General features: G+C 33.5%; 2 protein-coding genes across 5 annotated transcripts in view; one reads left to right on the forward strand and one right to left on the reverse strand.

Moving 5' to 3' along the window:
* Window positions 1-79: 79 nt before the first annotated feature.
* Window positions 80-1,782, forward strand: LOC116343115 (probable RNA methyltransferase CG1239). The gene is made up of 2 exons (XM_031771020.1): window positions 80-639; window positions 740-1,782. The coding sequence occupies exon 2, from the start codon at window positions 748-750 to the stop codon at window positions 1,681-1,683; it is 936 nt and encodes a 311-aa protein (XP_031626880.1). The 5' UTR covers window positions 80-639; window positions 740-747; the 3' UTR covers window positions 1,684-1,782.
* Window positions 1,783-2,649: 867 nt separating this feature from the next.
* LOC116342815 (atrial natriuretic peptide receptor 1-like) overlaps window positions 2,650-14,095 on the reverse strand; it is a 49,213-nt gene continuing 37,767 nt past the window's right edge. For 2 of the 4 annotated variants that reach the window (XM_031770576.1, XM_031770577.1), the window contains exons 2-16: window positions 8,233-8,844; window positions 8,024-8,148; window positions 7,660-7,936; window positions 7,254-7,368; window positions 6,769-7,129; window positions 6,486-6,693; window positions 6,207-6,418; window positions 5,986-6,135; window positions 5,668-5,844; window positions 5,261-5,591; window positions 5,030-5,198; window positions 4,559-4,901; window positions 4,440-4,469; window positions 4,216-4,360; window positions 2,651-4,001 (exon numbers count right to left, since the gene is read on the reverse strand). In XM_031770576.1, coding sequence (XP_031626436.1) covers window positions 3,313-4,001; window positions 4,216-4,360; window positions 4,440-4,469; window positions 4,559-4,901; window positions 5,030-5,198; window positions 5,261-5,591; window positions 5,668-5,844; window positions 5,986-6,135; window positions 6,207-6,418; window positions 6,486-6,693; window positions 6,769-7,129; window positions 7,254-7,368; window positions 7,660-7,936; window positions 8,024-8,148; window positions 8,233-8,635 — 3,735 coding nt within the window. In that variant the 5' untranslated portion in view covers window positions 8,636-8,844 and the 3' untranslated portion in view covers window positions 2,651-3,312. Of the gene's footprint in view, window positions 4,002-4,215; window positions 4,361-4,439; window positions 4,470-4,558; window positions 4,902-5,029; window positions 5,199-5,260; window positions 5,592-5,667; window positions 5,845-5,985; window positions 6,136-6,206; window positions 6,419-6,485; window positions 6,694-6,768; window positions 7,130-7,253; window positions 7,369-7,659; window positions 7,937-8,023; window positions 8,149-8,232; window positions 8,845-14,095 lie in introns of all 4 variants that reach the window. The other 2 variants (XM_031770574.1, XM_031770575.1) reach the window with 1 other exon arrangement.

A 14,095-nucleotide genomic window follows, 5' to 3' on the forward strand; every position in this document is an offset into this window, starting at 1 on the left:
AACAAGCAAAGAATAGATGAATTCACCCATACAAATGCATTTTCATTCGTATTGCAATAGAAATTCGAAACATTCTAAGTGTACACGATGTATGTATGGTGCTGCTTAGTTTGATAAAGTCAGTTTTGTGTTCGTTTTGTTTTTATTCGGCACATTTGTGTGCGTGTGAGCTATTGTACACAATACTATCAAATCGAGTTCATTCATACAATACAATCACACCACTGGGTCACCGAAAGAACCAAATCAATTTTTCTATGTATTTGGAAAAACAAAATGGCGCGCATTCTTCTCAATGCAGACTGAATGCACAAATGTGTACAGATGAAACATTCTACGGGCATTGCGAGGGCCATCTAACGAAAATTAATGCAATCAATGCATGATGTGTCAATGTGCTCGTGCTGTCACACACAAAACCACAAATGTCAACATCGACAACATCAAAACATTTGTTATTGGAATTGTTGCTTTGCATCGATTAAAATCGTATGCAGTATTAAAAAATAATTACGTTGATTTTTGCAAATATTAAAAGTAAACTGCGAGTTCGTGTATTTTCCGATTACATTTTTATCAGCTGCAACATTGAAATTCATTGGATATATTTTGGGTGACTTCGATTTCCCGCCGTTTTAGGTTAGTTTCTACCGGGTTAAACGTTTTCATATAAACTTTTTCAATTTAACATATTCTCATCATCTGTTTTTTTTATTTTTTTTTTTTCATTCATCATTAGAACCAAAAATGGCCGAAAATAATACAAGCACCAAGCCTTCAACACAAGAAGATGCCAATATTAAAAACACAAATCCAAAACAATCACCGAAAAAACGTGCTTCAAATGTTCAGCCAAACAATAGTCCATCGAAAAAGTTACGACTGGAAGTGCCAAAAATTTTGTCAAATGGTCATAATCAAGGTACTGCAGTAAAAACCAAAAATAAATTTATTTACGGCAATTATAATCGATATTATGGATATCGATGCGAGAAAAATGTCGAAGATGTGCGTTTAATTGCTCTTAGCCAATACGATGAGATATTCAATGGCAAAGATGTTTTGGACATCGGCTGCAATGACGGTTCGCTGACTATCGCTCTGGCCAAACGTTTTTCCATCAATTTCATCACTGGCATGGACATTGACGCAAATTTAATTGCAAAAGCGCGACGAAGTGTGCTGTATGAAACTCAGGCGATTGTTAACAACAACGACAAGAATGTCATCAAACAAGTGAACTTTCCAAATAATATTGCATTCAAGCAATGTAACTATGTACTACAGGATGATGGTCTATTGGAATTGGAGGAACCGCGTTATGATGTCATCATGTGTTTATCGGTTACCAAATGGATTCATTTGAATTTTGGCGACGATGGGTTGAAGCGAGCTTTCAAACGAATGTATCGCCAATTGAAGGAAGATGGAACATTGATTTTGGAAGCTCAAGACTGGAAGAGTTACAAAAGACGAAAGAATCTCACACCTGAAATCAATGCACATTACAAAAGTATTCAACTCCCTCCAAAGCATTTCCACGATTATTTATTAAGCAATGAAATCGGTTTCGACAGCAGTTACTCGATCAAGTTACCAAAAGAACATTCCGCAGATGGTTTTAAGCGACCAATTGTCGCGTATAAAAAAACAAAAAAACCACACATTCAGGTATCATCGTAAATTTAGGATTTGTAAATGATTAAAGGTGATCGATTGCTTAAGTTCAATCAAAGACTGAAATTTTGAAGAGATTCAGTAGTTTTATTCGTATAAGGAAAGGTGTGTAAATTATTTAAGATAAAAAAACAGTATGTTTTAAAGCATAATCAAAATAATTTTTGAGAATTTTATAAATAAAAAACACAATTTTTTTGATTTTTCAATGTTTTGATTTATTAAAAAATGGAATAATGAATCTTTACTCAGTATCAAAATAAAACACTTTAAAAGCAAACCTTTGCAAATGTCAAACTGGAATGGCGCCATCTTCTTGATTTTGACGAAAATAGTTTTTGAATCCGAAATAAAATGTAGCAGACGAACGTTGCATGTAGAATATGAGAAGGTTCCTATCGAATATAGTAGAATTGAGTCGGTGAAAATTAGGCTGGAAATTTGCAAGTGAACTTTCAACATAAGTGAGCATCAAAGAGGTCCGAAAAACTTAATTACAATCTATGTAGCGTTTTCACGATTCCCAGTTTTATTCGCAGTCACCTTTATTATTTTTAATAAAAAATTCATCAAAAATATCTTAAAAGGCAGACTATGCCGTTCGACTTTTTGACCTTTTTTCACTCTATGTTCATCAATGGCTCTACGTTGTTGCGTTGTTATTAGTGTGCGCTTTTGTGCAGCCGACATGCCATATACATAAATCAAGGATATATATTTGTATAAGCAAAAGAGAATCACAATCAGAATCAAACTATTATTGATGACGTGAATAAAAAATTTGCATCTTGATTGGACATAATACAAACCGTCAAATCTAACTTTGAAATGTGCTTCATTTTTACTGCTTCTTTTATTCATCGTACGTCATTTCTAATGGAATTGGCTGACGTTCTGAGAAAAAAATAGTGCAAACTTCATGTTTTGAGAATTTCAAATATATTTCTTCTTCTTTATTCAGTATAAGCTAGATTTAACATTCAAAATATGTACAGTTCAGTGAAATTCCTTAAATTTGACTACGTATGTTGTTGTCATAAATAAAAAAAGGTAAAGAATCTACGAAGCAAATGTTTAACTTTTTTTTCTACGTCAAAAATGAGAAAATATAGCATATTTTTTGTGGGTATATAAGTTAATTGCCTAGGCCATATCAGAATAACAATAACCATGAGTTTGATCTTCTAAGTCTATAACATCATCTTCATACTTTTCCATTCAACATACTTACTTTTATATGTTTTATTTTATCATAACGTCTAACATCAATATATATGTAGGGGAGAGTCTTGTAGGTTGAGACCTATATATATTTATATATTGATGTATTGGACACATCTATAATTCTATATATCGTTGAATACAGTCTCTCGAATTTGGATTAAGTGTGTGGATATATATATTTGAATTGTTGTTGTTTTTAATAATACTATGCCAGAAATGTTTCACAGTTCATCAAGTTTGTGTTCATGTATGTGTGTGTTAGAAGCGGAAGAGTGCTGTTGCTGCGTATAAATATATTTCTAATTGGTCGTCTGTCACTTGAGATTAGGTGGAATTTGTAATCGAACGAAAGTATTTTCATGTTCGATTCACCTACATTTTATGCTCCTGTTGACGACCACTGTCCTCTTGCTATGATTTACTGCTTGCCAACAATGGTATTGTCACACTTCGTCCGTTGTCTTCTACACAAACATTATTGTTAATTTTCAGCTTATTGCTACTATTTGATAGATTACAATTCTTCAAATTATTTGTTTTTACTAAATTATTCAAAATTGATTGATTGTTATTGGTTAATGCGTTGACAAATGCAACGGTGTTGCCGACTGAGCCGCAGTTGGTGGCATTTGCGATCGATGCATTTTGATTTGTTTTGTCCGTATTTGATGGTGATGATGGTGTTAATAAAACTAAAGAATTTGAACGACTTTTAAGATCATTTGGTGGAATCAATGAATTCGATCGACTTCGCATAATGCCGGTGCGTAGCATTGTCAATGGATCTTTGTCCTTGGTTTTGTCATAATTTGGTGTGACGGCCGGAGCTATCGCATTGTTCAATGTGCTTGTGTATAGTTCAGAATGTTGTTCACCCTGTAGCCAATAGGTGCGCAATTTACCCTTTCCTTTCATCTCGACCAAACCACGTTCGGCAATGTCAAATGTTCCAAATTTATCCAAAATTGTTTTTGTACTTTGACTTATGTGAATCTTTAACGGTTCACCATTCGATTCCATTCGGCTTGCCGTATTCACCGTATCACCAAACAAACAGTATCGTGGCATTTTTAAACCTACAACACCTGCCACACATGGACCTATTCGACGAAAATGAGAATAATTATATTGTATTGGAATTTATTTTGATCTATTTCAATATTAAGTAACATTCAACTGTGCAAAGTATGCGCCCCACATTAAAACAAAGCAAATGTGTCACTTTGTCTTACCAGTTATAACTGAGTGATGTGAATATTTAATTTTAGTTTTTTTTTCGATGATTTTATGCATTAAATTAAGATTGTGACTCACCCGAGTGAATTCCAATTCGTAACTTTAGTTGTTCGTTCGAGCGATGTCGAATTTTGAATTTATATACATTATTAAGTAGAGCAATCGCAGTTCGAGCAATTTCTCGTGCATGCTTATCACCATTTCGTTGTGGTAAACCAGATACCTACATACAGACGAAAAGAAATTGCAAATTTATACATTGCAAATGCATTTTATGGTTCATTTAGATAATTTTTACTTACCATCATATATGCATCACCAATTGTTTCGACCTATAAATAGAAACCAATTTGGATTTCATTATTTTTCGAAAATTAAATGAAACATTTCGCTTGTTTTGATGATATTTTCGTGCACTTACTTTGTAAACATCAAAATTTTCGATGATTGAATCGAAACACGTATACAGATCATTAAGTAAATCAACGACTTGCATCGGAGTGCTGGCCGCTGAAAGTTGTGTGAAACCGACAACATCGCTAAAATAAATTGTAACTTGTTCAAACACTTCAGCAATGACCGGTTTTCCCAAAATGAGTTGGGCTGCCACCGATTTTGGCAACAATTGATACAATAATTCTTCACATTTTCGCTTCTCTTCTAAATAGTCTTGCGTCCTCTCTTCCACTAAACCTTCTAAATTATTTGCATATTGTTCCATACGTTTTAATAAATTATCCACTATATTTCCCGTTTCGTTTTCTCTAAAAAATGGTGATGGCAACAACAAAGAAACAAACAAACATAAAGAAAATCATAAAAAAACAAAAATTAAAATCTTAAAATTAGATGTTATTGGATGTGGTTAGTTAGAAAAATTCACATCACTTACTTATTGACTTTGCGTATGGTTGTCTTTAAAATACTAAAATCGGGTCGTTCAGTTGGGTCCTCTTTCCAGCATTTTGTCATGATATTATTTAAGTCATCGAATGTTTGATCGTTTATTGTCGGCCGAAATGGTGCACCGTGTGCCGTTCGTTTTACACGTTCAATTATTTCTGTAAGAAATATATATGTACTTTTAATTGAATTCGTTTGAGTCAAGGGGGTTTGTACTGACCTTTCGGTGTGATGTAGCTATTGCCTGTGTAAAAAGGTCCCTGGCGTGTGGCAATCTCATTTACAATGATACCAAACGAGTAAACATCGGCTTTTTGTGTGCCCTCAACCGGCGGATCTTTCATTCGAAGTAGCTCTGGAGCCGTCCACAATAGCGATCTCCAGTGTGCATAACTGTCTGAATACTCCGAGTCTTCGTCGTTATTTGATTTTCGTAAGCTATGCAATCCAAAATCGGCAATTTTTAACACAAACCGAGAATCAACTACACAGTTAGAGGACTTTAAATTGCCGTGTGAACGAATGTCGGTTGAATGCAAATAGTGCATTCCCTATTATCAAGCAAGAGGAATACAATTTTATATGATATGTCCAATCGTATGGAAGAATTGTTTTGTTTTTACTCACTCGTACGATGTCATGCATAAGTGATATTTTGAACATCCAATCCAATTTGATTTGATCATTTTCCAAAATGTCCTGTAGAGATCCTTTTGGACAGTATTCGGTTAAAATGCAACAATTCGGTGGGTCAACGCAAGCACCATAAAATTTCACCAAATGCTCATGATGAATATCTTTCATCTGTATTTACGAAATGAAAATGTTAATGACGCAAAGGCAAATAAATGTGTGACATTGAATAAAAATGAATAAACAAAATCAAGAAAAACAAAAAAGTCCTCATCAAAAATCACATACGTTCATTAAGCAATGCAGACTGACCTTCTTGAGTTCAAGCATTTGTGCTCGATTTAAATGAATATTTTTTTCGTTGATCCGTTTGATAGCCACTTTGCAGCCCTTGTAGAAGCCAGATGGGATGAATAGTTGTTTATCACCGGCAAGTGAACCCAATTCTTCTGAGTAAACAGTCTGAGTGAAACAAACACAGGAATTTTCATTAAAAAACGATTGAAATAATCAAATGTTTACGCAATGCTTACAAGTTGACTTCCTCGTTTGGCTAATGAATAGACACTGCCTCGCTGTCTATTGAGTTGATTACACGGAAGCACATCATTCCACGAAACTTTCCAAGCCATAGAATAGATTTCGGCCTCCAATTTGTAGTGGCGATATCCAAAAAAGGAAATAATTGCCATGACAGCCATTGCCATGCCCAAAACAAATGAGAGAATAGCGTAACCGGGTAAAGCTATTTCAAAAAAATGGCTCGTGAGTCTTAAAAACACAAAAGCTAAAATGTTTCTTTGAAAACATACCGGGACACAATGAGTTGTCAAAACCGCATTTGGGCTTATCGGGCGGAGGGTCGGTGCGTCCTCCAGCCCAATGAATTTTCCTGCCTTCCACATACTCTAAACCGCTGTGATTGAAGTAGTTGGCAACAACGTGAAAATAGCCCGTTTCAGGATCCATATCAAGCAAAGAATAATCTGAGATCCGATCGCCGTTTTTATCAATAATAACCTAAAATTGGAGATAATATTAGCACTCTAATTCGATGGACGATGGTTTGACTTCATTTTTAGTGTAATTACGTACTTTGCCAGTGATGCCATTGAAACTTCGATTCCACATCAAATGCGCCAGATGAGTACCATTTATAGGTTTATAAAGAGCCTGTGGATCCATTTTAATACTGTCGTTTAATGCATATGCATACAAAAATACTGCATCGTAAAAAGCTGTCACAAATGTTGAGACCGTTTGATTTTCCGGAAATGTAAAATTATAATTTGATGCTGCCAATTCTTTTAATTGTTGCGAAAATTGCATGTATTCATCGTCAAATGTCTGTTTTCCAACCACAGTCAATAGAGCTGTGTACGCTTTCTTTGCGCGTAAATTATTCTCGTCGGTATCGGATGCATTATACCATGGCTGCGTATTTGTTACCGGTTTACTGTTTAGGTGTTTATAAATTCAATTTAGCACCACTTTTAATAAAAAGCACTTTCTTTTGATTCGAAACTTTCGAATAAGTTGGAATGTTCACATAACTTTGAAGAGAATGGAAAAGTTCTTACCCGCTGTACAATTCAATGTTAAAGAATACATATTCTCCACTGTCAATCATATTCAAGTCATCAGCAGCCAACATAATTTCGCGAATCGTACCAGGGCTTGCACACATCATAACAACTAAAATGGACATGGATGAAATATAAGAAAAAAATGTATTAAACAAATGAAAAATTGCATTGATCCATTGATTGAGCTCTAGAACTGTCGTGATCATGAATTTTTAAGCGCTACAATTTTATTTCAAATTCACATTCTTATTACGTATAATTAAATGGAGTTAACACCAAATGTCTATTATCTGTATTTTAGTGAATTTATCTAGCTTTAATCTGATAAAAAAGTGTTTTATCCCCAATAATATCCAAAAAATATTTTTTTGTATATCAAACGCGTTAATTCTGGACTCACTTCTTGATTTTGTTTTAAAATCGGATAACATCTCTCGAAAATGTTCTCTCGTCATTTTTAGCTCGTCGAATTGTACTTGTCCGCTGACAGTATTTGGAAAGTTATTCTGAATGGCGCCCAAAATAAACGAACAATCTGAATTACCGCGTCCGGTAGTTTCGCCATGATTGTGATACATCCACGAGATATGATGCCAATTAAATTGATGAAATAAGCCATTCAACGCGCTACCCGCATGCTCTGGACTGCCGATCAAACGGGTTAATGTTTGAAATCCCTATTTTATTACGAAATAAATGTATAAATAACAAACATGCCACAAAAAAGGTGTATAGCAACAAATAAATGGTGTTGATCTCATTACCGAAGTGTCTTTTAAAGTAAAAGCCTGTGCAAAACCGCCCGGTGAAATAACCGGAGTTTCAAAAAATCCAGCAAACCGAATAATTGTAGCCAGAGAATAAGATTCCATCGGTCCAAAAATGACATCTGTAATTCAAATTCGTAGAATTGAAAACGTGTTTCAACGAAATGAAAGTGGGCGAGTAAAAATCCCCAAAAAAATAAATTAACCTTGAGATTGCTTTGAGAATAGATCGAAAGCAGAAATAGTGGCATGATGTGATGATGGTTTTGTGTCACGATATTCAACACAAATTGAATATCTTTCGAATAAACCACCGGGCTGTTGTAGTTTTTGTATGGCCAATTCAATGGCTGGCATCGCCTCTTTGTACGTACAACCAATTACAATTGGCTCTTCGGGCAGAAACACGCCGAAAAATAACTCAAACACAACGTCATCTTGTCTCGGAGCTGGAAATCGACGTTTTCCACTTTTTATTATGGGCATTCCACGCTTCAGCTGCAAATGCTTCACCTGCACTGTCGAATTATTTGTTTGGCCATTTATAATTTGTATGTCACATATACTAATCACGTATAAAATTATCACGATGAGCTTATTATGATTCATATTTGTATTGTCGTTTGTGCGTGTGTGTGTGTGTTTTTTATCGTGATATTATCCTCCTTTCGGTTAGGTAATTTAAATGTTCACTGATTGTCATTGACTCTCGTTTCAAAAACTGCAACTATGTCACAATCATTTTGGAATGATTTAGATTTATTTTTTAGCTTCGGTTCAAAGATTCACTCATTGAAATTATCGACATTTTGTTCAGCCTGTTGGATTAAATGTTTAACTTTTGTTAAATTTCCAAATAAACGTAAATAGACATTTTTATGGACGCCGTATCACATTTGCTTTCAAGACATTGCAAAAAAGGGGGTTTAATCAAATTATATTCACCCGTGTTTAAAACGCAATATTTTCATTAATTAAGCTAAAAGCACATTGCCCCAAGAACTTTTGTTTTATGAAGATGGTGACGCTTGCGACGGCAAGATTATTGCACGATATGGTTTCTCTTTTTTTGGTATTTTATTTCAGCGTAAAAGCTCTTAAATTATCGTTAAAATTCATTTAGCTGAAAACATTCCCGTTTGGTGTCTGCTAATGTTCAAATTTGTGCATGTGTACGATTAGGGAATTTTAATTTAATTAACAATTTGATAATATCGAAAGGTTAATGCATCGGTTTTGTCATTGCTTTTTTTTGTGATGTAAAAACCGCACACGATCTCAACACATTCATTATACTATAATTTGATTTTCAAAATGGTACATGGTACAGACTGTGCACCCACATTCGGAATGTATGTGTGTTTTATTTTGCATTTTATTGCAAATACATCAAATTGAAAACGTGGATAAAATACATGCATATCATGAATTCTGAGAGTCGTTTTTTTTCGCTCTACAGTTTTTGTCTCACCCACATCACTTGAAATCGAATAACTCTCTTCTCGGGTGACATACAGTTTCATTTTATTGGAAGTATGGTAATCAATTTAATACCGATTATAATTTTAAATATCTTCCGTTGTCATTGAAATTGATGAAAAAAAAAAGCGTGAGTGCTTTGGATAATGGTATTCCATTAAAAATCGATTCCGGTACGCTTATCTCGACTTCGACACACGTCGAGCCAGTCGGTTTGTTTCAGCTCGTTTATATTTAGACAAATGGCAATATTACATATTAATTGAGTTCAATTGATATTAGACGGAATTGTTTTTTTTTAAATAAAAGCGACCACATTCAATGAAATAAAAAACGTTGGATAATTGGATTAATTAACAATAATAACCATTGGTTTACGTACACATCATTTTTTTCCTATATAAAGTTACACTAGGGTACACATCATCATTATTGTTCATTTTCAAACACATATTTTGAATTCTTGTGATGAAAAACATTATTTCAATTATGGATTTACGTATATTTTAAAATTAAATTGAATTGCAGCTTTTTGGTCTCGTTTCGTTCACACACGCGTATGAATGAAATAATGAAACGGAACTTTGTCTAATCACATGGAAATACTTGGGTATTATTATACATAATATTTACACAAGTGAGAAACTTTTCATTAAATCGCTTACTAACAATCTGATTATTGGCTGATAAGAAAGCGAAATGCATGCCGTTTCTATTTTTGTGCAAACTGGAAAGGAAACAATCAGATAAGGCATTCATAATGCATATGCCACGGGAATATTGATTGGTGACGACCTCAGCTATAAATTGAATGTACAAACGTAAGCAAAACAGTACAATTTATCAAATCAAGACTCAAGTAGTTTATTAAATAAATCTTGAATGAAACAATCGACTCTTGCTTCAATTGATCGTGAATTTAAATTGATTTTTTTTTGCATAGATCAAGAGTTCGAATTTCATTAATTACGTTAATTTAAAACTAACGATAATTTTTGGATAGACTAAAATGCGTTAGAGAAATACCGAGGGAGAAAAAAATAGAGAGGAAGAGATGAAGAAAAGAAGTAGAAAGATCGAGAAAGAAACGGAAGAAGAAAAATGTGTTGATGCTCATAATTAATTCAATCCCTTGTGGAAATATTTCGACTTCATAGACGACTATAAATTGACTAATTTGGGACAAAAATGGCTGATATTTCAGCCAGCTAAAGTTAACTACAAGTGACTATATGCATCTTCATGTAACTTGAGTTGAGAAATGTCGATTGTGATGATAGTTAAATACGGTTAACTATAAGTATATGAAATTGACTTTTGTCAACTATGTTGACTATAATCACTTTTAGTTAACTCTGAAACACAACCGACTAGGTGTATATTCGATTTCAATCATCTATTGGTAATTTTAACCGAATAAAAGTGATTAAAATTGACTTAGTCAGTCAGTCATTCTTTTCACAAGGGATTGAAATAAATCAGTTTGTTGTGCATTTTCGATTTGATGTGACGTTGTCAATGACGTTTACTCAAATCAAATGTCACGAAACTTGTGCGTTTGCAATATGCAATTTTGATAATAGTAAATTCATTCAATTCGATTTTAATTACTGGTATCATTTTCAAAATTGCGTCCTTAAATATTATGTCAAATCATTTCAATTTTACACAAATAAGTTAATGGTTTTTTTTTCAGCTGATTAAATGCAAATAATAATCAAAATGTTGTTTAAATATACATATAATGCGTGATTATGACTTAATCGATTCGAATTAAAATGTGTGATCAAACCTAGCTATAATACTTGTTGCTCGCTTTAAAACACGTCATAAATTGAACTGATTCATTGAAAGTTTTACGATAAAGTCGTGCTTGAGATATTTAGAAGAAAGGAACAAAAAAACAACCAAATGTTGATTAAATGTGATTATGATGGCGTGTTTATTCATTTAGGCACTGATTCTATGTCGATATTTCTTCTCCATTGTTGATGTTAATCAACAACAGTGGCATTTCTTTTTTACTGTAATTAGCAAAGACCGGTAAATCAGATAAAATAAATTATCCAACTAAGATGCTTTTTAGCGGTAATGGTGTTGGCAATTAACTCCAATTATTAACGAATTCGGGATGAAAATAAAATCAATTTACAAGTCACTTTGCGAAACGCATGCCATATTGAAATGAGATAATTAATTAAATAATAATTGGTCTCATTTCATAGAATTGGTATTTGAATAGACAATGAATGTGTCTATCGCTTTTCATCAAAAAGACTACAATTCTGAACAACAAACTGGAATCTTAGACAGAAAAAAATATATATGTGTAGGTTCAAAGGTTCTAAAATTTAATAGCACCTGTTTCGTACTAGACGATGTTTACATGTTGCGATAAGCACAGGCTCCTCATTTATTTGAACTAATTACTTGGTTGTGAAAATGAACTCATAGCAACTCTGCACGAGTTTTTAACATTTTAATCAAAAATTCCACAAAATCAAGAGATACGTCCGAGAAAAAAAAAACAACATTTCAAGGAATTTTATTTGTTGTTCTGGCATTTCCTTTTTTTCTAGTCGTTAATTAGATTGGATATTGAGTCGGGGCTATTTTTAGAACAAAATACTGATACAGAACAGCATCAACCATAAAATAAATGTATAAATGGCGACATCCAAACCAAAACAGATGACGTTTATCCATGCCTTGCAAAAATTTAACCATATAAAAGAGCAGTTCAACGTCGTCAATATTGACGAAAATAAAAGCTGAAGCCAAACAAAAACACAGTAAAAAAATTATAAAACGCAACGAAACGAGAGAGGAAAAAGACGAACACGGAGTTCATTCGACAACAACATCGACGACTAAGACAACAGAGATAAGAAAACAACACGAAATTCAATCAAATTATATGTAAATAAGACACCACGATATACACGAATTGAAGGGCAAACGACAGTTTTCGTATATATTTGGATTTTAATTGCCATTGGACCAATGGAACCAAAATTATAACAACAGGCATGAGAATTATTGACAAAGTAACTTCACATATTGGAATTTTGCAAAAATTTTAACGCCTTTTTCATCTATTTCTCATCAGATGAAATGACCGTCAGTTTTCAAAACTCATTTGGATTTCAGCCTTATCACCTGGACGATGGATTAATCTGTGCTTCAGTAGGTATTCCCAAATGAAAGAAAGTTGTGAGCTGTCATGTGATGCATCTCATCCCATCTCAATGATCAACATCAACTCATATAAAAACAAATGTCGGTGTACACGTCCATTTAACGTTAAAGATAAGCGTCACGTTATTTTTTGTTAAAAAATTGTTGTCGAATAAAAAACACACGATGTAAATAATATTTTAGGAGCGTGGCGGTTTAAAAATTCTGTTCGAACAAAAATCAGTTGATTTGAGTGCTGTTGCATTGACATATAGTCTATAGCGCTTGCTCTTTTCTAACGCAGTGAGCGTCGTTCAACGTCATACGCTGTCCTTGTCATTCTTCCACTCTTTTGGTTAAACCAGAAAGGAGCAAGCGCTATAGACTACATGTCAATGCAACAGCACTCAAATCAACTGATTTTTGTTCTAAAATAATTTTTAAGCCGTCACGCTCTTAAAATATTATTTACAACGTGTTTTTTTTATTTGACAACAATTTTTTAACAAAAAATAACGTGACGCTTTTCTTTAACGTTAAATGGACGTGTACACCGTCATTTGTTTTTATATGAGCAACATTCAATTGAATACAGCAAAACCACATTTAAATAAAAAAAATAACAAAAATGACGTTTTTTCAACGATGTTCTCAAAAATGCAATTCTCAAACTATTTTTTTCTTTGCGTTCAATAGACATTTTTCAATAAAAAACGTCGAAAAACAGCTGAAAGAATATGTCAAAGTTAAATGTAGGTGAATGGAAAAGACAACTTCGACAACATTCATTGTTGCATCGAAAATATCGGAAAATGTTGACCCGTTCAACGAGTTTATTTCAAAATCAACATTTTTATCGATTTCCAGTGAAAAATAAAATAAATAACATTTGTCGACAATGTTTAAATGCGAAATGGGGTTCCCACAGGAATGATCTCACTGTGTGTACATTTTTAAGTTAAAGCATCATCTATCACACACTGCCGATGGTAATATGAAATTGCACACGTGCCACCATCAAAATACTTATTTTTCACTTATTACGTGGACTCGTTTGTGTTTCAAAAAATGAATCGATGAATTATCATCGCATCATTAATGTAATCGATAGAAAAAACTAAGCTGTATCATCGTTTGTTAACAGTTTTTTGTTGACAACAAACTCCTGAATTTCTCCATATATGTCGTTCAACTAATGGTTTCACGCATAATTTACTTTGCGAGCTTGAATTAACAGTTGCTATAGATGAGGGAAGGCGATACAAAAAAAAGTTGAAAATAAGCAGATAATTGACGAAAGAAAAAGTCGCTATTGATGTTAATTTTCGTTAAGGTCACCAGTCAAACCAGTCATTTTCACATCATGCTGTCGAATATGTTGCTCATATTAAATATTCGATGGCTGTGATCCAA

This window comes from Contarinia nasturtii, unplaced genomic scaffold, assembly GCF_009176525.2.
Source record: "Contarinia nasturtii isolate CC-2019 unplaced genomic scaffold, AAFC_CNas_1.1 Cnas_scaffold_928, whole genome shotgun sequence".
NCBI lineage: Eukaryota > Metazoa > Arthropoda > Insecta > Diptera > Cecidomyiidae > Contarinia > Contarinia nasturtii.

Excerpts from the sequence above, each read along its gene's own strand:
- LOC116343115 (XM_031771020.1), top strand. The coding sequence starts at position 748 with ATGGCCGAAAATAATACAAGCACCAAGCCTTCAACACAAGAAGATGCC.